Source organism: Pantherophis guttatus, chromosome 4 (genome assembly GCF_059756535.1).
Source record: "Pantherophis guttatus breed Tessera chromosome 4, ASM5975653v1, whole genome shotgun sequence".
NCBI classification, from domain to species: Eukaryota; Metazoa; Chordata; class Lepidosauria; order Squamata; family Colubridae; genus Pantherophis; species Pantherophis guttatus.
The window spans coordinates 155,461,793-155,486,340 of NC_142066.1; the positions used below are offsets into that span (position 1 = coordinate 155,461,793).

General features: G+C 45.2%; 1 protein-coding gene across 1 annotated transcript; it reads right to left on the minus strand.

Moving 5' to 3' along the window:
- HHATL (hedgehog acyltransferase like) lies at positions 1 to 24,160 on the minus strand. Its single transcript, XM_060684478.2, has 12 exons — positions 23,993 to 24,160; positions 18,456 to 18,602; positions 14,551 to 14,618; positions 13,529 to 13,642; positions 10,124 to 10,318; positions 6,583 to 6,792; positions 5,099 to 5,270; positions 4,335 to 4,479; positions 2,948 to 2,983; positions 2,592 to 2,793; positions 1,725 to 1,866; positions 1 to 259 (listed from the first exon to the last, which is right to left on the minus strand). The coding sequence occupies exons 2-12, from the start codon at positions 18,559 to 18,561 to the stop codon at positions 138 to 140; spliced, it is 1,512 nt and encodes a 503-aa protein (XP_060540461.2). The 5' UTR covers positions 18,562 to 18,602; positions 23,993 to 24,160; the 3' UTR covers positions 1 to 137.
- Between the last annotated feature and the right edge of the window lie 388 nt (positions 24,161 to 24,548).

Consider the following 24,548-nt stretch of genomic DNA (forward strand, 5'->3'; position numbering starts at 1 on the left):
TTTGCATAAATAAATTCTTTATTTTGGAAAACTGAGCAATGCAGGAGAGCTTCGTGGCTCTTCTGCAGCTTTGAGGCACCCGGGTTAAACAAAGCTCAGATGCTCCGGAGTTGCATCTGTGGTTTTGCCTTTCTCCATTATTCTGCCTTTTCCTTGTCTTTCTCCTCGTCTCTGATAGCCAGGATCCGTTCCCTTTCTTTGATCAGTTGCACACCGCAGTACGTGATGAACCAGATGGAGAAGGTGCTGAGAGGAAAACCTGAAATGGGAGACAACGAGGGTGAAAGAAGTTGAGGGAGGGAAGGGAAAGAGAGAGAGAGAGAGAGAGAGAGATAGAAAGAGGGAGATGGAGGGAGAGAAAGATTGAGGGAGAGAAGGAGAGGGGAGAGAGGGAAACAAGGAAAGGGAGAGAAGCAGGGAGAGAAAAAGGGGGAAGGGGAGGGAAGGAGACAGAGGTTAAGGAAGGGAAGGAGAAAAGAGGGAATTGGAAAGAGGAGGATGAAGGGAGAAAGGGAGAGAAAAGAAGGACGGAGAGGGAAAGGGAGAGAAGGGGAGGAAAGAGGGAGGGGACAAGAGAGAGAAGAGGGAGAGGAGGGAGGTAGACAAAGGCAAAAAGGAAAAGAGGGAGGAGGGAGAATGGAAGGAGGGGGAGAAGGGAAGGGAGAAAGGAAAAGACGGAGGGAAGGGGAGAGGGAGAAAGGGAGGGGAGAGAGAGGGAGCGAGAGAGGGAGGAAGAGAGTAGAAGGGAAAAAGAGGGAGAGGAAGGGAGAGAGATGGAGAGGGGGACAGAGGACGAGAAAGAGAGGAGACTGTCAACATGGAGTTACTTTGGCTGAATTGTCATATCTCTTGAACAACACAAAGCTCGATGGAAGATGAATGTTATTCATATCACACTGGAGAAAATCAAACCCACTTTGCAAGAATTTCCTCTGGGAGGTTTGAAAGGTAGCTCGGGTTCAATGAGAGAAGCCAACAAGGGATGTTTTGAGTAGAAACCGCATCCCTGAACTTCTGAGGAAACTTCAGGAGATGCGTGGCATATAGTTGAGCAGTATAACAGACCCTCTTCAGGAGATGAGTCCTTTTCCGCCCTGAACATAGAGGTGTCCTCAAAAAGTTGGCCTAGCCTTAAGATGCAGGCCCCTAGTAATTCCTAAATGTCACCTGTCAATTTCATCAGAATCAAATTGACAGGTTGAGAGTGAAATTGATAGGTGGGGAGTGAAATTGATAGATGGGGAGTGAAATTGACAGGTGAAGAGTGAAATTGACAGGTGAAGAGTGAAACTGACAGGTGGGGAGTGAAATTGACAGGAAGAAAGTGAAACTGACAGGTGAGGAGTGAAATTGACATGTGGGGAGTGAAATTGACAGGTGAAGAGTGAAATTGACATGTAGGGAGTGAAATTGACAGGTGAAGAGTGAAATTGACAGGTGAAGAGTGAAACTGACAGGTGGGGAGTGAAATTGTCAGGAAGAAAGTGAAACTGACAGGTGGGGAGTGAAATTGACAGGTGAAGAGTGAAATTGACAGAAAGTGAAACTGACAGCTGAAGAGTGAAATTGACAGGAAGAAAGTGAAATTGACAGGTTGTCAATGACAGCTGAAAAGTGAAATTGATAATGGAAAGAGAAATTGACTAAAGAGATAGCGAAATCGACACAAGAGATAGTGAAACGGATTACGTTCGAGCTTCTGAGCCAAAAGAAGACTACTGTACCAGTTAGGAAGATCCTCTTGGCAACCAGAAGGGCAAACTCCAGACTATTGAGGGCAAGGATGTTGTAGAAGACAATTGCCCAGAAATTGGCTGCCCCAAAGATGCTCCTGATTCGCCGGGAAGTTGCCTCAGACATGTTGGCCTGCCAAGTAGAAGAGACATCAGTGAGACAAGGAGGATGGGAATATTTCTCACCTCATTTTCCTGCCCAAATTTAGTGCTGGTGTGCAGTATGTGGAAATAAGACCCTCTCAAAATATAGGTACTCCTCGACTTACAACCACAATTGATCCCAACATTTCTGTTGGTAAATGAGACAGATGTTAAGTGAGTTTTGTCCGATTTTATAACTTTTCTTGCCATGGATGTTAAGTGAATCACTGCAGTTGTTAGGTTAGTCACATGGTTATTAAGTGAATCTGGCTATGCTTGTCAGAAAGTCACTAAAAGTGATCACATGACCTCAGGATAATGCAACTGTCATAAATACCGGCCAGTTGCCCAGCGCCCAAATTTTGATCACATGTTCATGGGAATGCTGCAACGGTTCAAACTGTGAAAAATTTTTCACAGTCACTTTTTTTAGTGCTGTGCAACTTTGGTCATTAAATGAATCTACAACTTTAGTGAGTTGTAGATGCAACTCACTAAAATATCTACGAAACAGGAACATGGATATCTAGAAGCTAGGAATCGCCTATTTGTTCACGAGTAGCCATCTACACCACGGTCTAAAATGATTCTTTTCTTGAAAATATTGGGCAAGAAGAAGTCACAATTCTGGCAGATAATTTGGACATTTCTTCTAATATTTGACTTCTGGTTTGGAAGATCCTACAGAGTGGACACGAAGGATGAGCTTAGCACCTCTTTCTCTGCAAACAGCTTCAGCTGGAAGAACTGTTGCACCCACAACTCAAAATTGAGGCCGAAGCAGTTGCAAATGGACCAAATGTAGACAATTTCACAAGGCCCCAGCCAGAGGGTGGTGATGGCAAAAGTGGAAATGGTGGCCATGAGCTCCTTGAAGATGTTGTCGTGATCCTTCCCAATGTAATCGTAGACGTATCTGGAAATCAATACAACAGGTGACGTTCAAGAGATTGGCTGGTGGGGTCTGTTCTCTTGTGGGTGAAGGATCCATCCCACGTTTGTTGCGAGACCACAACATCTCCCATATTTGTGAAGCACCAAATACGAATTGCGACCCAAAAACCACTTACTTGCACAGCCAGTCGTTAATCCCTCTGTCAAAGTGCCTGGAAACAAATGACAAAAGAAACTTAGTTCATTCATTGTCCTTATTATGTGACATAAATTCTTTGCGGCCAGTTTAGCATCTGTTCCCTTCCTCATCTGAGATCAGACCACGATGACCAAAATCCAACCTTGAATATGCAATCAATGAATGAACATAGAACATAGAATAACAGAGTTGGAAGCTCTGATATAGCTTGGGCTATATCAGGGGTGTCAAACTGGCGGCCCACGGGCTGGATATGTCACACGCAGGCTATGCCCATCCCAGCTCCGTGAAGGGGAAAAACATCATGTTATGGCAACGTGATGGGATGAGTTTGACACCTGTGCCCTATACTAGACAAATGGTTCTCCAATCTCTTTTTGAAAGCCTCCAGTGATGGAGCCCCCATAACTTCTGAAGACAATCTATTTCATTGGTTGATTGCTCCCATCATTAGGAAATTTCTCCTTTGTCTCTCTCTCCTGGATTAGTTTCCATCTATTGCTTTTTGTCCTGCCTTCAGGTGCTTTGGAGAATAGGTTGACCCCCTTCTCTTTGTGAAAGCTCCTCAAATATTGGGAGACTGCTATCATGTCACTCCCTGGGCCTTATTTTCACTAGACTAAGGTAAAGGTTCCCCTCGCACATATGTGCTAGTCGTTCCCGACTCTAGGGGGCGGTGCTCATCTCCGTTTCAAAGCCACAGAGCCAGCGCTGTCCAAGGACGTCTCTGTGATCACGTGGCAGGCATGACTAAACGCCAGAGGTGCACGGAACGCTATTGCCTTCCCACCAAAGGTGGTCCCTATTTTTCTATTTGCATTTTTTACGTGCTTTCGAACTGCTAGGTTGGCAGAAGCTGGGACAAGTAACAGGAGCTCACCCCGTTACGTGGCACTAGGGATTCGAATGGCTGAACTGCCGATCTTTCGATTGACAAGCTCGGCGTCTTAGCCACTGAGCCACCGCGTCCCTTTCACTAGACTAGACATACCCAATTCCTCCTTCACAGTGCTTCACAGCCGTCTCTCTAAGGGGTTTACAGATTCAGCCTCTTGCCCCCTAACAATTTGGGTCCTCATTTTACTGACCTCGGAAGGATGGAAGGCTGAGTCAACCCTGAGCCTGGTGAGATTCGAACTGCCAAATTGCAGGCAGTGGGCAGAAATAGAATTTTATTTTTTTGAGGGCTAGATAACTCAATAGAGGCGGATCAAAATGTTGTACTAACCTGTCTCGTACTTGGTCCCAAAATTTGTATGCTACCCCCTGTTGCTACCCCAACATTTCTTCGTAGTGGGACCCTCCCTTCCTCCCTTCCTGCAGGAAGGGAAGCTCTGCTCACACAGAGTTCTGCAGCAACTCACGTTTCCGCAAAGACGTAGAGCATTGTGATGCACTTGGGGGGTTGCGGTGGATCCAGATGATCCAACCTGGCGATGGTGTTGATGACTCCAAACATCACAGCAGCTTTCACCCAATCGTACACCAAGTTGGAGTAGGCCAGGCCAGCTGTGGAGCAGAATGCAAGGAAGAGAAAGAGAAGGACAGAAGGATAGTGAGATTCTTTTTTAACAGATTAACAGAGTTGGAAAGGACCTTGTAGGTCATCTGGTCCAAGCCCCTGCCCAAACAGGAGACTACACCATTTTTGACAGATGGCAGTCCAGTCTCTTCTTGAAAGCCTCCAGTGATGAAGGTCCCACAACTTCTGAAGGCAGCTTCTGTTCCACTGGTTGATTGTTCTCACTGTCAGAAAGTTCCTCCTCATTTCTTGGTTGAATCTCTCCTTGTTCAGTTTCCATCCATGATTCCTTGTCTGGCCTTTGGGTGCCTTGAAAAATAGCTTGACCGCCTACTCTCTGTGGCAACCCCTCAAATATTGGAAGATGGCTATCATGTCTCCCCTGGTCCTTCTCTTCACTAGACTAGCCAGGCCCAGTTCCTGCAGCTGTTCTTCATATATTTTAGCTTCCAATCTCCTCATCATCTTGGTTTTAGCTAACTGCACTCAGTGTTCCCCAACCTTTTAAAGACACATGGACTTCAACTCCCAGAATTCTCCACCAAGCCTATCAGGAATGGACTTCAAGTCCCAGAATTCTCCAGCCAGTGTACATACTATACTTACCCAGCGCCCAGTCAGAGAGACGGTTCACAAACTTCAGGTCTGAAGGAATGGTCAGAATGTAGAAGAAGTGGAAGAAAACATCCACAATGACAATGGCCATAAGGTGGACAAAAGCATGAACGATGATGTGCCACATCTCGCGATCTTTACGCTGCAGCTGGGTGTTGTGTGCCTGTGGCCGAGGGAAAATTAGGAACTAAAAGCAGTTCCCAAAACATCTGGCTTTGTAGAATGCAGAATGAGAAAAGGGAGGGTGGGAGGGATGGAAGGAGGGAAGGAAGGAAGGAAGGAAGGAAGGAAGGAAGGAAGGAAGGAAGGAAGGAAGGAAGGAAGGAAGGAAGGAAAAGAGGTATGAGAGGGAGAGAAGGTGGGAGGGAACATGGATGGATGAAAGGAAGGAGGGAGGGGGAGAGAGAGATGAAAAGGGGGTGGGAGGGAGGGAACATGGATGGAAGGAAGGAAGGAAGGAAGGAAGGAAGGAAAAGGGGTATGGGAGGGAGGGAAGATGAGAGGGAACATGGATGTATGAGAGGAAGGAGGGAGGGAGAGAGGAAGGAAAAGGTGGGAGGGAGGGAAGGTGGGAGGGAACAAGGAAGGAAGGAAGGAAGGAAGGAAGGAAGGAAGGAAGGAAGGAAGGAAAAGGGGTATGGGAGGGAGGGAAGATGAGAGGGAACATGGATGGATGAGAGGAAGGAGGGAGGGAGAGAGGGAGAGAGGGAGGAAAAGGAGTGGGAGGGAGGGAAGGTGGGAGGGAACATGGATGAATGGAAGGAAGGAAGGAAGGAAAAGGGGTATGGGAGGGAGGGAAGATGAGAGGGAACATGGATGGATGAGAGGAAGGAGGGAGGGAGAGAGGGAGAGAGGGAGGAAAAGGGGGTGGGAGGGAGGGAAGGTGGGAGGGAACATGGATGGATGGAAGGAAGGAAAGAAGAGAGGAGGGAGGAAGAAAAAGGGGGTGGGAGGGAAGGAAGAGATGGAAGGGAGGGAGGGAGGAAGGGAGGAAGGAAGGAAAGAAAGAGGGAGGGAGGGAAGAGAGGGGAGGGAGGGAAAGGGGGTTGAAGGATTCACATTATCATTTTCCTTCCTCCTTCCTTCCTTCCTGCCTTCCTTCCTTCCTTCTCCCTCCCTCCCTCCCTCTCTCCCTCCCTCCCTCCCTCCCTCCTTTACTTCCTTACTTCCTGTCTACCTTCCTTTACCATGCCAAAGTATTCAACGTTTTCATTGGTCAGATTTACAGTTCACTAGAGCAGAACAGACAGGGCCTAAATGCATGATAGTGACTCTAGGATGCACTTGTCAAACTGCAACGTTTGGGGTGATGGGCATTTTTCTAAATTTTTGACACCAAAAGGTTCACCATTACTAACTTCCACGTTCTTCCACCTCCTCCTTTCCTTCTGCTTCTTGATTGGCTAAAGAATGGCAGCGACCAGTGCAATGAGCCAGCCCAAAGGCCACAGGTGTGGATAGCGGATAATGCTTACCTGGACATGAAATTGGTCAAAAGTCATGATGGGCCCAAAGAAGAAGAAAGGGAGGTAGAAATTGTATTTCATCAGAGCGAAGATGGAATAATTTCCCTCTTTCCTCTCACAGTTCTCCAGGGCGAAACTCATGCAACGCATGATACTGAATCCGGTCCCACCGTAAAAGAGAATATCTTGGAGGTCAAAGGTTCCTGAGACAAAGTCATTCTGGACCAAAGGAAAGTTATCACGCATGGACTAAAGAAAAGAGAACTTTGCAAAAAACAAACAAACAAACAAACAACAACCCCAAGCTGAGCCAAACCATCTATCTGAAGATCTCCCTCCCCCTCCCCCTTCTCTTCCTTCCTTCCTTCCTTCCTTCTTTCCCTCCCTTCCTTTCCCTTCCTTCCCTTCCCTTCTTCTTCCTTCCCTTCCCCTCCTTCCTTCCATCCCTCCCTCCCCCTTCCCTTCCTTTCTCATTTCTTCCTTCCTTCTTTCCCTCCCTCCCTTCCCTTCCCTTCTCCTTCCTTCCTTCTTTCCCCATTCCTTCCCTCCCTCCCTCTCTTCTCTTCTCTTCTCTTCTCTTCTCTTCTCTTCTCTTCCCTTCCCTTCCCTTCCCTTCCCCTTCCTTCCTTCCTTCTTTCCCTCCCTTCCTTTCCCTTCCTTCCCTTCCCTTCTCCTTCCTTCCCTTCCCCTCCTTCCTTCCATCCCTCCCTCCCCCTTCCCTTCCTTTCTCATTTCTTCCTTCCTTCTTTCCCTCCCTCCCTTCCCTTCCCTTCTCCTTCCTTCCTTCTTTCCCCATTCCTTCCCTCCCTCCCTCTCTTCTCTTCTCTTCTCTTCTCTTCTCTTCTCTTCCCTTCCCTTCCCTTCCCCTTCCTTCCTTCCTTCTTTCCCTCCCTTCCTTTCCCTTCCTTCCCTTCCCTTCTCCTTCCTTCCCTTCCCCTCCTTCCTTCCATCCCTCCCTCCCCCTTCCCTTCCTTTCTCATTTCTTCCTTCCTTCTTTCCCTCCCTCCCTTCCCTTCCCTTCTCCTTCCTTCCTTCTTTCCCCATTCCTTCCCTCCCTCCCTCTCTTCTCTTCTCTTCTCTTCTCTTCTCTTCTCTTCTCTTCTCTTCTCTTCTCTTCCCTTCCCTTCCCTTCCCTTCCCTTCCCTTCCCCTTCCTTCCTTCCTTCTTTCCCTCCCTTCCTTTCCCTTCCTTCCCTTCCCTTCTCCTTCCTTCCCCTCCCCTCCTTCCTTCCATCCCTCCCTCCCCCTTCCCTTCCTTTCTCATTTCTTCCTTCCTTCTTTCCCTCCCTCCCTTCCCTTCCCTTTTCTTCCTTCCTTCTTTCCCCACTCCTTCCCTCCCTCCCTCTCTTCTCTTCTCTTCTCTTCTCTTCTCTTCCCTTCCCTTCCCCTTCCTTCCTTCCTTCTTTCCCTCCCTTCCTTTCCCTTCCTTCCCTTCCCTTCTCCTTCCTTCCCCTCCCCTCCTTCCTTCCATCCCTCCCTCCCCCTTCTCTTCCTTTCTCATTTCTTCCTTCCTTCTTTCCCTCCCTCCCTTCCCTTCCCTTCCTTCCCTTCTCTTCCCTTCCCTTCCTTCCTTCCTTCCCTCCCTCCCTCCCTCCCTCCCTCCTTCCTTCCTTCCTTCCTTTCCATCCAATTTCTCCTTGACCCTCAAGGAATAATCTTTTTTGAAGCCCAGGATTCCCCTTTGGATCAGTACAACTAAGCCAGATGTTTCTAGAGATTGTTCTTGGAGTTAATGGATGAATGAAATTCTAAAGTATCCACAGAGAGCTGGAGAGCAGGAGGGTCCATGGCAGGTCATTTTAAGGATTATTTTCCTCTTCCGTGTATTAAATGTCCCGATTTAAACCATAAACCCTGGAAGAAGAGGCAATTCTTTTCATTCAACCCTTCCTTCAATCATTCCACCCTTGTAGGGGATAAATTGTCTGCTGCTCTTTTATAGATGAGTTTCTTCATTACAACGAAGATGTAGTTGTGGAGTCCTTGCTTCCCCTAAACTTGATTGATTTGTTGTGGACATTTCATGACCCAACTCGGTTACATCATCTTTGTGAGAGGTGTGGGGTTTCCTCTCTCTTTTTTTTTTTCAGTTGTTTGCCCTGGCAGTGTTGGTGAGTGTATAGTTTTTTCCATTGATAGTTTGTTGATTAGGATATTTTTTTCTGCTTGATTGTTTGTCTGGGGTTAATCCACGCTTATCTAGATTGCTCTTTCTGTGAAGTCCTTCGTGCTGTCTGAGGTTGATTGCTTGCAAATGGTTCATTACCCAACTACGGAGCATTAGCATCACAATTTACAACACTGTAAATACCTATTCCTTCTAGCATTGATGTTGTTCCCTAATTGGGTCATGAAACATCTGCAAGAAAACCATCAAGCTTAGGCAGCACCAACCACCCTACAGTTCTCCTTCTCCTTCTCTTTCTCCTTCTCCTTCTCCTTCTCCTTCTCCTCCTCCTCCTCCTCCTTCTCCTCCCCCTTCCTCCTCCTCCTCCTCCTCCTCCTTCTCCTTCTCCTCCCCCTTCCTCCTCCTCCTCCTTCTCCTCCTCCTTCTCCTTTTCCTGCTCCTCCTGCTCCTCCTGCTCCTCCTGCTCCTCCCCCTTCCTCCTCCTCCTCCTTCTCCTCCTCCTCCTCCTTCTCCTGCTCCTCCCCCTTCCTCCTCCTCCTCCTCCTCCTCCTCCTTCTCCTTCCCCTTCCTCCTCCTCCTCCTTCCTCCTCCTCTTCCTTCTCCTCCTCCTTCTCCTCCTCCTCCTTCTCCTCCTCCTCCTCCCCCTTCCTCCTCCTCCTCCTCCTCCTCCTTCTCCTTCTCCTCCTCCTCTCCTCCTTCTCCTTCCCCTTCCTCCTCCTCCTCCTTCTCCTCCTCCTCCTTCTTCTCCTTCTCCTCCCCCTTCCTCCTCCTCCTCCTCCTTCTCCTCCTTCTCCCCCTCCTCCTCCTCTCTTGCAGACCTCACTCCCTTCTAGCACAGATAATGTTACCTAGTTTAGCAATGAAGCATCTGTGTGCAAACACCCGAGCTCAGAGAGCACCAAGTACTCTACAGAAAGAGAAACCCAGATAAACGTGGATTAATCCCAGACGAACAAGCAGAAAACAGACCACTCTAGTCAAGGAATTACTACGGAGAAAACCCACATCCGTCCAACATTGGAGGGAAGACTCCTGTCTATAAACTGGGAGCAAATTCCGCACAACAACAATACTGACGATATTGCCTAGTTGGACAACGAAACATCTTCAAGGAAACTACCAAGCTCAGAGACCATCAAGAACCCCCCACCCCAGTTCATCCCTGAGCTACATATCAGTGGTGGGTTGCTCCCGGTTCTCACGAACCGGTAGTAAAAGCGGCGAGAGGCTCCACCCACCCACCCGGATATCATAATTGACTATCTGTGCATGTGCAGAAGTGCGCGTGCGTGCTCCCGTTGCGAACCGGTAGTAAAGGTAAGTAGAACCCACCCCTGCTACATATATCCACTTCTATGGAAATGTTTCTTTTATTAACCAGATTTGTGGCGAACCGGAAGCAACACCAGGAAGACAAACTTACCTGCCAGGAGTTGAAGGGTTCGAACTTGAACGACGCCAGGCTGCAGAGTCCAGCGATAAAACACAGCCATTTCTGTTTAGCCAGGCCCACGGTGTAGAGTACCAAGCAATGGGACAGGATGACCATCAGATAGTTGCTTCCCATACTGCCCAGCACAGTCAGGATGCCGTAAATCATGTACATGACAGACCTGTGCTGCGAGGAAACGAAGGAAGACATCCTTTGACCATCTGGTCTCAAGTCCTGAATTCTCTCTCGCCAAACGCTCTGTGGCTGAACTAGATTTAGTCTAGGGAAGGTCTTGCACTACAGGTAATCCTCCATTTACGACTGTCGGTTTAGCAACCGTTCAAGGTTACGACAGCATTGAAAAAAAAGTGGAATTATGAACAGTCGTCGCACTTACGCCCCTCGCAACATCCTCACAGTCATGTGGTCAAAATTTACATGCTAGGCAACCGCCATGTATGGGAAATCCTTGGCTTACAACAGTTCATTTAATGATCATTTGGAGTTGCAATGGCACTGAAAAAAAGTGACTTAAGACCGTTTTTCACATTTATGACCGTTGCAGCATCCCAGGGGTCCCATGATCAAAATTCAGACGTTGGGCATGCGACTCCTATATTTTGACGGTCGGAGTGTCCCGGGGTCATGTGATCCCCTTTGGCGACCTTCGGACAAGCAAAGTCACAGGGGAAGCTGGATTCACTTAACAACCACATGATTCACATAACAACTGCACTGATTTGCTTACAGTGGTTGTAAAATCAGAGGGACTCACTTAACAATTGTCTTGTTTGGCAAAGAAAATTTGTTCTGATTTGTTGTCATAAGTCAAGGAGTTCTTGCATTTCCCTCACCCCCCCAATCTTTAAACTCTTCTCCCCATCACTTCAGTCCTGCCTCATAAATTTCCTCCAAAAAAAGACAGTCAGACCCAGGTGGAAGAGGCCTGAACAATGCATAATACAGTATATATTTGTCTGCATAGTGTGTAGAAATTCCTTGTGTGTCTAACCACACTTGGCCAAATAAAGTATCTTATCTATTGTGTTCTGTTCTGTTCTGTTCTGTTCTGTTCTGTTCTGTTCGGTTCTGTTCGGTTCTGTTCCCTTCCCTTCCCTTCCCTTCCCTTCCTTTCCATTCTATATTCTATTCTCTTCTATTAATTTTCTTCTATTTTAATCTTGTAATTTTGTTTTATTCTATTCTATTCTACTCTACTCTATTCTATTCTGTTCTGTTCTGTTGTGTTTCATTCTATTATGTTCTGTTCTGTTCTGTTCTATTCTATTCTATTAATTTTGTTCTCTTCTATTCTTGTAATTTTGTTTTATTCTATTCTATTCTATTCTGTTCTGTTCCATTCTGTTCCGTTCCGTTCCGTTCTGTTCTGTTCTGTTCTGTTCTTTCTGTTCTGTTCTGTTCTGTTCTATTCTATTCTATTCTATTCTATTCTATTCTATTCTATTAATTTTGTTCTCTTCTCTTCTATTCTTGTAATTTTGTTTTATTCTATTCTATTCTGTTCTGTTCCAGTCTGTTCTGTTCTGTTCTGTTCTGTTCTGTTCTATTCTATTCTATTCTACTCTATTCTACTCTATTCTATTCTATTCTATTCTATTCTATTCTATTCTATTCTATTCTATTCTATTCTATTCTATTAATTTTGTTCTGTTCTATTCTATTCTGTTCTGTTCTATATTCTATTCTATTCCATATTCTCTTCTATTAATTTTATTCTATTCTATTCTTGTAATTTTGTTTTATTCTATTCTGTTCCGTTCTGTTCTATTCTATTCCCTTCTATTAATTTTATTCTATTCTATTCTTGTAATTTTGTTTTATTCTATTCTGTTCTGTTCTGTTCCGTTCCGTTCCATTCCGTTCTGTTCCATTCCGTTCCATTCCGTTCTGTTCTATTAATTTTGTTCTGTTCTGTTCTGTTCTGTTCGATATTCTATTCTATATTCTCTTCTATTAATTTTATTCTATTCTCTTCTTGTAATTTTGTTTTATTTTATTCTGTTCTGTTCCATTCTATTCTATTCCCTTCTATTAATTTTGTTGTGTTGTGTTGTGTTGTATTGTGTTGTGTTGTGTTGTATTCTATTCTATTCTATTCTATTCTATTCTATTCTATTCTATTCTATTTCTATTAATTTTGTTCTGTTCTATGCTTGTAATTTTGTTTTGTTTTATTCTATTCTATTCTGTTCTGTTCTGTTTTGTATTCAGTATATTCCTTTCCCTTCCCTCTTTGTTCCATTCCTCCTTCTCTTCTCTTCTCTTCTCTTCTCTTCTCTTCTCTTCTCTTCTCTTCTCTTCTCTTCTCTTCTCTTCTCTTCTCTTCTCTTCTCTTCTCTTCTCTTCTCTTCCCTTCCCTTCCCTTCCCTTCCCTTCTCTCTTCCCTTCCCTTCCCTTTCCTCTTTGTTCCATTCCTCTTTCTCTTCTCTTCTCTTCTCTTCTCTTCTCTTCTCTTCTCTTCTCTTCTCTTCTCTTCTCTTCCCTTCCCTTCCCTTCCCTTCCCTTCCATTCCATTCCATTCCATTCCCTTTTCTCTGTTCCATTCCTCTCTTCTCTTCTCTTCTCTTCTCTTCTCTTCTCTTCTCTTCTCTTCTCTTCTCCTCTCCTCTCCTCTCCTCTCCTCTCCTCTTCCCTTCCCTTCCCTTCCCTTCTCTCTTCCCTTCCCTTCCCTTCCCTTCCCTTCCCTTCCCTCTTCTCTGTTCCATTCCTCTCTTCTCTTCTCTTCTCTTCTCTTCTCTTCTCTTCTCTTCTCTTCTCTTCTCTTCTCTTCCCTTCTCTCTTCCATTCCCTTCCCTCTTCTCTGTTCCATTCCTCTCTTCTCTTCTCTTCTCTTCTCTTCTCTTCTCTTCTCTTCTCTTTTCTCTTTTCTTCTCTTCTCTTCCCTTCTCTCTTCCCTTCCCTTCTCTTCTCTCTTCCCTTCCCTTCCCTTCCCTTCCATTCTATGTGATCATTTGAAATCACCACGGCACTTTAAAAAAAATTGACTGATGACCATAGCAGCATCCCTGTGGTCACGTGATCAAAATTTAGCTGCTTGAACAACTGACTCCTATTCATGATGGTTGCAGAATCCCAGGGACTCCCGTGTGATTTTGCGACCTTCTGACAATGTGGGAAGCCAGCTCCACTTTTTGACAACAACTGCCGTGATTTACTCAACAACATTGGCGAGAAAGTTGGTGAAACGGGGCAAAACTCACTTAACAACTGTCTCATTTAGCAAGAGAAATGTTGGGCTCAGTTGCGGTCGTTAAGTCGAGGACTGCTTGTAACGGAATCCCCGAGGTTGGTTGTTAATGTCTCCGTCGTGTAATTCCAAGGACAACCAGCAGGTGGCAGGCACTGGGTGAAGGCAAGGGGAGAGGATGGACCTACCTGAGGGGCTACCAGGGAGCAGATCTTGGCAAACAGGACGTGGCCTGAAAGAGCGAAGAGGATGAAGTTCCTGAAGGACTTGAACCACATGGCCCACTCAAAGTCAGCCACATCCTGGAAAAGAGAAGCAGAGAGCTAGCTGGTCACTGCACAGAAAGATTTCAGTTTATGTGTTGCTCCTGGTAGTTTGAGTGATTGGCTGGTTCACCCTGGACTTACTTTATGGAGCAAATCAAGAGGTTCTTTGAGGCTCTTTGAACTTTAAATAAAAAGAGGGAGGGAGGAGGGAGGGAGGAGAGAAGGAGGGAGGGAGGGAGGGAGGAAAGAGGGAGGGAGGGAGAGAGGGATGTATTGGGGAGAGGGAGGAGGAGGGAAGGAGGGAGGGAAGAAGAAAGGAGGAGGGAGGGAGGAGGAAGGAGAGAGGGAGGAAGGAAGGAAGGAAAGGAGGGAAGGAAGGAAAGTGGAAGGGAGAGAGGGACGCATTGGGGAGAAGGAGGGAGGAAGAAAGGAGGAGGAAGGAAGGAAGGAAGGAAAGAAGGAAGGAAGGAAAGTGGAAGGGAGAGAGGGATGCATTGGGCAGAGGGAGGGAGGAAGAAGGGAGGAGGGAGGAAGGAAGGAAGGAAAGGAGGGAAGGAAGGAAAGTGGAAGGGAGAGAGGGACGCATTGGGGAGAGGGAGGGAGGAAGAAAGGAGGAGGGAGGAAGGAAGGAAGGAAAGAAGGAAGGAGTGGGAGGGAGAGAGGGACGCATTGGGGAGAGGGAGGGAGGAAGAAAGGAGGAGGGAGGAAGGAAGGAAGGAAAGAAGGAAGGAAGGAAGGAAGGAAGAATAAAGTACAAGAGAAAAGGAGGGAAGGATCAAGAGAAGGGAAGAAGGAAAGAAGGAGGGGGAAGAAGGGGAAGGGAGGAAGGAAGAGGGAGGAGGAAGGAAGGAAGAATAAAGAACAAGGGGAAAGAAAGGAGGATCAAGAAAAGGAAGGAAGGAAGGAAGATAATAAATCTTCTTTGTCTTCCTACTCAAACTTACCATTTTCCTACCAAAATAATGCCATCCTGGTTTTATGTTTTCTCGGAAGGCTTTTCGATTCATGCTATCTGAAAAAAGAAAAAAAAGGGAGAAAGGGAGAAAGAAAGAATAAGAGAGGAAAGGTCACCAGGAGACGGGGAGTTCTAGTGTCGCCTTAGCCATGAAAGCTAGATGGGGTGGCTGGGCCAGTTCCTCTCTCTCAGTCCAGCCTACCTTGCAGGGTGTTTGTGGTGGATAAAATAGAAAGAGGAAAGCGTGTTGGATACATTTGCGACCTTGAGTTACTTGTAAAAAAAAATTTTTTTTTAAAAAAAATAATTTTTATTAAAAATTTTCACCTTTAAAAACAAAAAACGATGACAAAAACAGGAAAAAACAGAAAAAACAAGACAAACATAACAATGTAGAGTAGTTTTACAGCCTTCAGTATCAGCATATATGTTCTGTTTTTATAATTCGCCTTCCTATCGGTTATAACAACTATAATTTTTTTTTTAAAATTTGATTTATATGCCGCCCTTCTCCGAAGACTCAGGGCGGCTTACAATGTGCTCAGCAATAGCCTTCATCCTTTTGTATATTTATACAAAGTCAGCTTATTGCCCCCACAAACTGGGTCCTCATTTTACCTACCTTAGAAAGGATGGAAGGCTGAGTCAACCTTGAGCCTTGGTGAGATTCGAATTTACAGTAATTGCAGGCAGCTGGTGTTAATCACAATGCTATCAGTCTGCTGATCCACCAGGCTCAGCAGATTGTTATTATAATGATATAATAACAATTATAACAATACTAGTTACTCATATCTACATTATAATTACATTATAATCAGTAATTTAAATATAATAATAATTTCTCCAAAATTCATTACTGCTAATTGATTTATAAGAAAATACCAATTTAAGTTATCGAATGCTTTTTGTGCATCTATGAATATCAATGCTGCTTGTTTTTCTGGATGTGCCTCATAGTATTTCTAATACATTCATTAAAGTTCGTATATTGTTTTTTAAGTGTCTATTGGGTAGAAATCCATTTTGGTCCAGGTGTATGATTTCGTTTGGTATATTTTTAATTCTTTCTGCCATTATCGCCATAAATATTTTATAATCAGCATTTATAATCAGCATTTATAGATCAGCTGGTCGTCTCTTGTTCTTTTGTAGATTTCATCTCTAACGGCTTTTTTTTTGCAAAGCTTACATGTATTTCACGGGGTAATCTATGTTGTCGTGCGTAATTGGTATGCACTCTGTATATTTCATCAATGTTGTTCTGCAGTTCACATTTATCCATTTGCAATGAGTCCGCTAACAATTCCATCATAAGTTTTGGTAGATCCTCTTCTTTAGTCTCTGTTATGTTTTGGAACCTCAAGTAAAATGAGGCTCTTTCCAATTCTAGATGGATTATTGCTTCTTCCAGATCTCTGTTCGCTGCTATCAGCCTTTCTTCCATTGCTTCCAGTTTCCTTTCAGTTTGTTCTGTCCTTGCTTCTACCATTTTTATCTTCTGCTCATTTTTGACTATTATCTCCTGAAGCTTCCCCATTCTGTCGTCCAATTTCTTTTCTTTTTTAAAAATAATTTTTATTAATGTATTCTATGCACCAATACACAAATGAAATATACAATCCTGCCACCATGGTGTAATGTGAGTACATTGTCCATAAATATAAAGTCATTCCTTTATACATACATACTTGCCATCATATATATACATCATCATATATCTATTCTATCCCACCTTTTCTGGACCCAATCGTACTATAATTTCCAACTGTTATAAAATTCTGAATCTTTTTTACCATTGATCAATCTAGTTAATCTATCTGATTCCGCACACTTATTAATTTTATATATTATTTTCAAATCCATCGGTAAGTATTGATTTTTCCACTCCTGCGCATATGCTAATCTTGCTGCAGTAATAATGTGAATCAACAAGAACCATTTACCTGATTTAACATTCAAAGGTTTTGCCCCCAACAGGAAAATCTCGGGCCTTAATTCCAAATTGATGTGTGTAATTTCCAAAATCCATTGCCGTATTTTTTTCTATCATCCAATTTCTTTATATCTTCTTTCACTTCACCTAGTTCATCTTTCATTTCCTCATGGTTGTTGTTTATTGATTCTTGTGTTTTCATCATAACCTCCTGAATCATATTTAATGTGGCTTGCATGTTTTGTAGGGTTAGTGCAGATCCTGGTTTTTCGCTGCTTGACATGTCTGTTGTTGTCATTGGCATTGTTTTCTTTACAGTTTTGGTAACTGTAGATGTGTTTGACATCTTTAGCTTTTTGAAGAGATTATTCCACAATAGCATAAATTTCTAATCTTTCATTCTAATAGGTCTTTTCCTAGTCACTGCCCCTGCTTATATCCCTTTTTATAACTGATAATTAACAATAGAAATGTAATGTAATTCACTGATTAGGTCCAACAATTAATATCAATTTTTTATATACAGTTGTGTATATATGTCACAGTTATAAATTATTATATTTATAATTATTATTGTTATAAATTAAATATAGATTGTCCTCACTTAACTTAATTATATTAAAAGGAAAGAAAAAAGTAAATATATATAGCTTATTGAATAATCTATTACAGTTTTTTTGCTATATATTAAATATATAAATACATAAATTGGTATACGCACTTAATTAATTAGAAGTTAATGTTGATCAACAATTCCTATTTTAAACTAAATAAATTTTCAAATATGTGGTAATAAACAAAGTTATAAATTTTAACCTATTTTAAATATGCATAACTCTATATTAAGTATACATAAAATGTATATATATATATATATATATATATATATATATATATATATATATATATATATAATATTAAATTTTTAAAGCTAAAGATTCTATATAAATATCATAGTAATAAATATTTCTATTTATTTATTATGATTATATAAAAGTATTTAAACTATAAAAAGTATTTGAGTAATCAATGTACAAAGCTGATTATAGATAAGTCCAATCAAAAGTCCTTTGTTGGAATCACCAAAGTTCTTTATTCCTCAATCTCTCTACTTCCTGTGCAAGTTCCTCATTCTCCACATTCAAGATGACAGCTTCCCTCAATTTGCACAGTCACTGTCCCCTCTCTTCACTTTTCTCCATCTCTGTCACTAAGAAGACCCTTTCATTTCTTCTTTTTCCAGTCTGTTCACCACCTACACGAACTCTCAACACGTATCCCACAACTTCAGTCTCAGAGATCTGTACAATTTTCCAACACAACAGTCGTTTGAATTGCCGCTCATAATTCCTTTCACTCTCTACAGATTCTGTGCTGATTCCGTCTTCTTTCTTTTTCCGCTCCCACCATTAAGGCGCCGCTCTTTCTACTTTGGAGACTCATTTGATTACTCATTTGTAGATTCCACCAACTTAGAGAAGTAACTTGGCATCTCACTTTGTTTTGGCATTCTCCACTGATACTTCTTGCTGTTTCTCACTTTTTGCTTCCTCCGCCATTCAATCAGGCCGTCACGCTTCCAGACCTAGCCATCACAGCTGGTCTCTTCCGTGCTGGATTTCAGGGATTCCACCCTCCACAACGGGGAATCGCTCTTTTCCCCATCACCCCTGGATTTTCCCCTCTCTATTGCTGACCTCTCCAAGATCCAACTTTGCCGTTGCCGGCCTCCAGACATGAAAAATCGGACAGAAAGAGCAGAGTCCCGTTCTCCTGTACCGCACCACCGTGACGTCACCCCCGAAGTCCTACTTGTAAAAATTATAAAGGCAGGATATAAAATAAATAAATAAATAAGTGAATGAATGCATGAATAATAAGGCAGTAGATTGGAAAAGAGAAGTGATTCCAGGGACCCATTGCAAATTCTTCCCCCTACATCTGAGGGGTTGGATTACCTTGGGAGCTCTCAAAAATCTCCTGCCCACTGTAAGCGATGGCACAGGACACAATCAGGGCATAAAGGCCCAACTCATAAGTGGGCAATGCCGCCTTAATCCCCATCTCGGACAGAAGCTCTTGAAGGACCAACACCGAGGGTCTTCCTGTGGAGGAGAGAGAGAGAGAGAAGAGGCGAGAAACTGAAGGAAGAGAAAAATGGTTACTGAATCATTGAATTCTGGAATCAGAGGGGACCTTTGAGGACACCTAGACCACTCCCGTGCTCAGTGCAGAAGGCCAATTCAATTTGAAATTAGATGACCCCATTTGGTGCGTGAAGACCACCAAGGAAGGAGATGGGACCATGGCCCTGGGGACCTTGGTGCTGTTTGAACTTGGTTGTTTTTTTGCAGACAAACTAGTGCTAGAAGGGAGGAGGAGGAGATCTATGGGGTCCTTAGTGCTCTCTGAACTTGGTGGTTTTCTCACAGATGTTTCCTGACCCAACTAGGAAACATCATCAGTGCTAGAAGAGAGTGGGGTTTCCTCTCTTCATATACTAATGGTTTGCCCTTTCAGTCTTTGTGGGTTCCTTGATTAGGCTGTTTTTTACTAACAACTTATACAAAAAGTATCCACGCTGCTCGAAGCCTTAGCCGAGCTGACGGTTGAGCTTCCCAACCTCATGGTTATGGGAGATTTTAATCTCCCGTCAGTCAGCGAGACATCTGAGCTGGTTCGGGAGTTCATGGCCTCCATGATGGCCATGAACCTGACTCAAGTTGTACAGGGCCCAACTTACAGTGGCGGACACACGCTCGATCTGATTTTTATCTCTGGGCAGTGGATAAATGCTCGGGGTAGGGGGGAACTCTCTATTCAACCCCTGTCATGGACTGACCATTCCCTTCTTAAACTAGACTTTCTATCTGCCAACCCCCACAACTGGGAGGTGGAACCGACTCGTTGGTTCTGCCCCAGGCGCCTGATGGACCCTGATAGGTTCCTGACGGAGCTTGGAACATTTCCCACAGACCTATCCTGTAATTCGCCAGAGGCCCTGGTGGGTGCCTGGGAACGGGCTGCCACCGGGGCATTGGATCGAATCGTCCCTTTGCGGCCTCTCCTCCAACAGGGATCCCGGTAGCTCCATGGTTTTCCGTGGAGCTTAGGGAGATGAAGCGTCAGAAGAGACGCCTAGAAGGCTGTTGGAGATCTTCCCATTCCGAATCTGATCGAACACAGTTAAGAACCTATATTAGGTCTTACCTCATGGCAATGGAAGCGGCGAAACGTGATTATTTCGCTGCTCTCATTGCGTCTGCAGAAAATCGCCCAGCAGCCTTGTTCCGAGTGACCCGCTCTCTTCTCAATCAGGGAGCGAGGGAGGACCCCTTGCAGGACAGTGCTGAGGACTTTGCTCAATTTCTGCAAGACAAAATCACTCAGATCCGGATGGGTTTAGACTCTGACTGGGTAGGACCTGACGGGGAGATGGGAGCAAGTTTTGAAAGCAATATCTGGGTTGACTTTGACCCTGTATCCATAGATGAAGTGGACAGGATTGGGGGTAGATTGGGGACCTCCACATGTTTGTTGGACCCATGTCCCTCCTGGCTTGTTGCGGCAACCAGAGAGGTTACCGGAGACTGGATCCAGGTGATTGTCAACGCTTCATTGAGTGATGGGGTCTTCCCCGTCGCACTTAAGGAGACCGGAGCCTGGATCCAGGAGACTGGATTCCCCGCCGCACTTAAGGAGACTGGAGACTGGATCCAGGCGATTGTCAATGCTTCATTGAGGGATGGGGTCTTCCCCGCCGCACTTAAGGAGGCGATGGTTCAACCCCTTCTCAAGAAGCCTGCCCTGGATCCAGCCACCCTGAATAATTTTCGTCCAGTCTCCAACCTTCACTTTATAGCGAAGGTTGTTGAGTCTGTGGTGGCACACCAACTTCCATAATTCCTGGAGGAAAAGGATCAACTAGACCCATACCAATCGGGTTTCAGGCATGGACACAGCATGGAAACGGCATTGGTCTCCCTGGTGAATGATCTCTGGCGGGCCTGGGATGAGGGTTATTCCTCTATCCTGGTCCTACTTGACTTCTCAGCAGCTTTTGATACCATCGACCATGGTATCCTACTGCGACGACTCGGGGGGCTGGGGGTGGGGGGCACTGTTCTACAGTGGTTCTCCTCCTACCTCTCGGGCCGTATGGAGTTTGTTTGGGCGGGGGAGTGTTAGAGATCCTCCCCGAGGCCCCTCATCTGTGGGGTGCCTCAGGGGTCGGTTCTCTCCCCCTTCTCTTTAACATCTACATGAAGCCGCTGGGTGAGATCATTTGCAGTTTCAGGATGAGATATCATCAGTATGCTGATGATACCCAGCTCTACATCTCCACCCCGGATCAACCCAGGGATGCCCTTTCCATGATGTCTAAGTGCCTGGAGGCGGTGCGGGTCTGGATGGGTAGGAACAGGCTCAGACTCAACCCCTCCAAGACTGAGTGGCTGTGGATGCCGCATCTCATGGTCTAGTACCCCCATCACTCCAGATGGGGGGGGAGTTACTCCCTCTGAAAAGGTTCACAATCTTGGTGTCCTCCTAGATTTGCGGCTGTCCTTGGTGGACCATCTGACGACCGTGACAAGGGGGGCTTTTGCACAGGTTCGCCTGGTGCGCCAGTTGTGCCCTTTCCTAGACAGGGATGCCATCCGTACAGTCACTCATGCTCTTGTTATCTCGCGTTTGGATTACTGTAATGCCCTCTACATGGGCCTGCCCTTGTGGTGCACCCGGAGGCTCCAGCTGGTCCAGAATGTGGCCGCATGGGTTGTTACGGGAGCTTCCCACTACTCCCGTGTTACACCACTCCTGCGCGAGCTGCACTGGTTACCGGTGATCCTTCGGATCCGCTTCAAAGTGCTGGTATTTACCTATAAAGCCTTCCACGGCACGGGCACGGGGTACTTGCAGGATCACCTCCTACTGGCCTCCCACCACCCAGTAGCGTTCACATAGGACTGCCCTCCTCTGGGTGCCTTCAGCCAGACAATGTTGGCTGATGGCGCCCAGGATGAGGGCATTTTCTGTGGGCGCACCGACCCTCTGGAATGGGTTACCCATTGAGCTTCGGACGGCCCCCGACCTCCGCTCTTTCCGCGGTAACCTGAAGACATGGCTTTTCCAACAAATTGCCTGATCTGCTGGGAGTCTTAGTCTTAACTTCTTGGGGATTTTAATTGGATTATTTTATTATTAATTTTATTGTTCCATTGTTCCCGAGTCCTTCGGGAGAAGGGCGGCATATAAGTATGAATAAACTAAACTAAACTAAACAAAAACAAAGACTAAACTCCAGTCCCTTCTAGCACTGATGAGGTTATCTAGTCGGATAATGAAACATCTGCTAAGAAAAACCAAGCTCAGAAACCACCAACGGTCCCCAGTTGAACCCTTAGCTAGAAAAATTCTCTTTTAGTCCCGTACTAGAATTCAGAGACTCCTGGTGATTGGTGCAAACCACCCAACCAGGGGTGAAATGCCACTGGTTCAGACCGGTTTGGGCGAACCAGTAGTAATAAAATGCTACCAGTTCGGACCAACCGGTATTTCCAACAATCAGCTCTGCCGCGCGATTTATATTCGCTAGAAAGCAGAAAATCCTGCTTTCTAGCGAATCTAAATAGCGCAGCACAGCTGTTCCCCCCCCCCCACCCGGCTGTTTAACTTACCTTAGAAAAGGTTTCTTAAGCCTCATTTTTCAGTGCTCCACAATAGCGCCTGCGATGCGCAAGCACGCAAAGGATGCATTTGGTGCGCATCACAAATGCGCACGCACAGTGTACTGGTAATGAAGCGAACCGGTAGCAGACATCAGAGCATTTCACCTCTGCACCCAACTATCTGATGCCAAAGGTGGGACTAACACTCCTTATTTCCTGATGATTCGCCCAAAGTCACCCAGCCATCTTTTATACCTAAAATGAAACTAGAATTTCCTGTCTCCTGGCAATTGGCCCAAAGTCACCCATCCATCTTTCATACCTAAAATGAAACTAGAATTCCCTGTCTCCTGGCAATTGGCCCAAAGTCACCCATCCATCTTTCATACCTAAAATGAAACTAGAATTTCCTGTCTCCTGGCAACTGGCCCAAAGTCACCCATCCATCTTTCATACCTAAAATGAAACTAGAATTTCCTGTCTCCTGGCGATTGGCCCAAAGTCACCCAGCCATCTTTCATACCTAAAATGAAACTAGAATTTCCTGTCTCCTGGCAACTGGCCCAAGGTCACCCATCCATCTTTCATACCTAAAATGAAACTAGAATTTCCTGTCTCCTGGCAATTGGCCCAAAGTCACCCATCCATCTTTCATACCTAAAGTGAAACTAGAATTCCCTGTCTCCTGGCAACTGGCCCAAAGTCACAAAGCCGGCTTCCATGCCTCAGGATTAGACTGGACTAGACTAGAACTCAGGATCTCCCACTCACTATTAGACCCCGGTTCTTCACAATCCTGCTCGCTGAAATACCTTACTTAACCCCCTCCCCATCCTCATCCCACCCACAGAGATGCCTCTAGCATTATTCTGGACCTCCAAGAAAGGATTCCAAGCCCAAAGCTGCCAGAAATGCTCTGAAATAATTGCTTGTCCCCGGTTTTGTATCCGAATGGTTCGTTTCGACTCCTGGACTAACAAATAGGATCCTTTGAAGAGCAGCCCAGAGGAAAGAATTGTCTCTTTGTGCTTCTCTCTCTGTGTGTGTGTGTGTGTGATTTCCCCCACTCTTCCATTCAATTCCCTTCCTCCGTTTGCAGCAGGTTAACTGTTTTCAGTCCAAATGAACCATGAAGATGCAAACTTCACAAGGCAGACAAACGACAACCAGAGCAGCCTCTGTTTCTTATTTTAGCTTCACAACTGCCTTATCTGCAGCCTGCTGTGCTGCGACAACGTGATAGCAAAACGGGTTGTGTTGCTTTCCAGCTTGTATCCTGCAGAGACACCGGCCGGAGAGAGAGAGCCATCCGCAAAGAGAAACGCCAATTTTTTTAAAAAAAAATTTTTGGCAAAAGTTCTTTCTTGTACTTCTCTCTTGGGCGGTGCAGTGCATCAGAATTTTGCTGCATTGCTGGGACTGTTCGGCATCGCACAAAAATGCAGAATTTACCTCCGCATTAAGAATCTGGAGGTTTTTAAGTGTTTAAAGAAACTGTTTTTTAAAAAAAAAACTAAAATTTTTAAACAGGAGGGTTTGTTTTTTAAAGAATTGGACAATATTTATCTGAAATTGTATACCTGAGCAGGAGATTGGACTAGAAGATCTCCAAAGTCCCTTCCAACTCTGTTATTCTGTTATTTCTCCCAGCTCACTCAGGCTACACAGCCCTTTACTATAAATTGCAACCTGCTCACTCCTTTTAGCACCCCCTCCTCAAAATTCTCAAAACCCCCCTGCCCATTTAAGCCCTCCTTGGCCACCCTCTTCTGTTCCCAATAAAGCATTTATTGCACCAAAAACTCCAAACCCCCATGTTCACTGACCTTGAGAAAGTTGCAATCTAAGGAATCGGGTGGTAGATGGATGGGCAGAGTTGGGGTACAGAGTTGGGGAAGCAGGCTGGGGGGGGTGGGGGTCACCTCTTTCAAGCTGAAGTTTAGGAAGCCATGAAGAGGAGCTGCTGGGGCTGCTGAAGTCCCCTGGTGGGAATGAGAAACGAGGGTGGAAGGCATCTGGCTGGAGATATTTTTATTTTGGGGCAGAACTGCAGAAGGGAGGGTTGGTCTTGTAGCTGTCCATCAGAGTAGCAGCTGAGGACAACTCAGAACTGGAGTCCTCTTGGCAAACGTTAGCCCGGGGAGGGGAAAAGGAGATGGAGAAGCTTGACAGCAGATCACCAGAAGATCGCTTCCATCACGACGTTGCAGTTTCTGGCTGCTGTTTCTGGGTTACTTGGATTAAGTGGCTGGCGAGATACCTGAGATGGTCACTTTACTTGGAGAGGAAGAGTCAGTTCAGAACATGGAAGGCTCTTTGGCACAAAGACCAAAACGTGCAACAGGGAAGAGCACGCCTTCTTCCCATAATTACGTCCCAAAT

Excerpts from the sequence above, each read along its gene's own strand:
- HHATL (XM_060684478.2), bottom strand. The coding sequence starts at position 18,561 with ATGGGGATTAAGGCGGCATTGCCCACTTATGAGTTGGGCCTTTATGCC. Across the intron at positions 13,643-14,550 it reads ATTATTTTGGTAGGAAAATG|GATGTGGCTGACTTTGAGTG; the intron begins GTAAGTTTGAGT and ends TCTCTTTTCCAG. Across the intron at positions 5,271-6,582 it reads TTGACCAATTTCATGTCCAG|GCACACAACACCCAGCTGCA; the intron begins GTAAGCATTATC and ends CCTCGGCCACAG.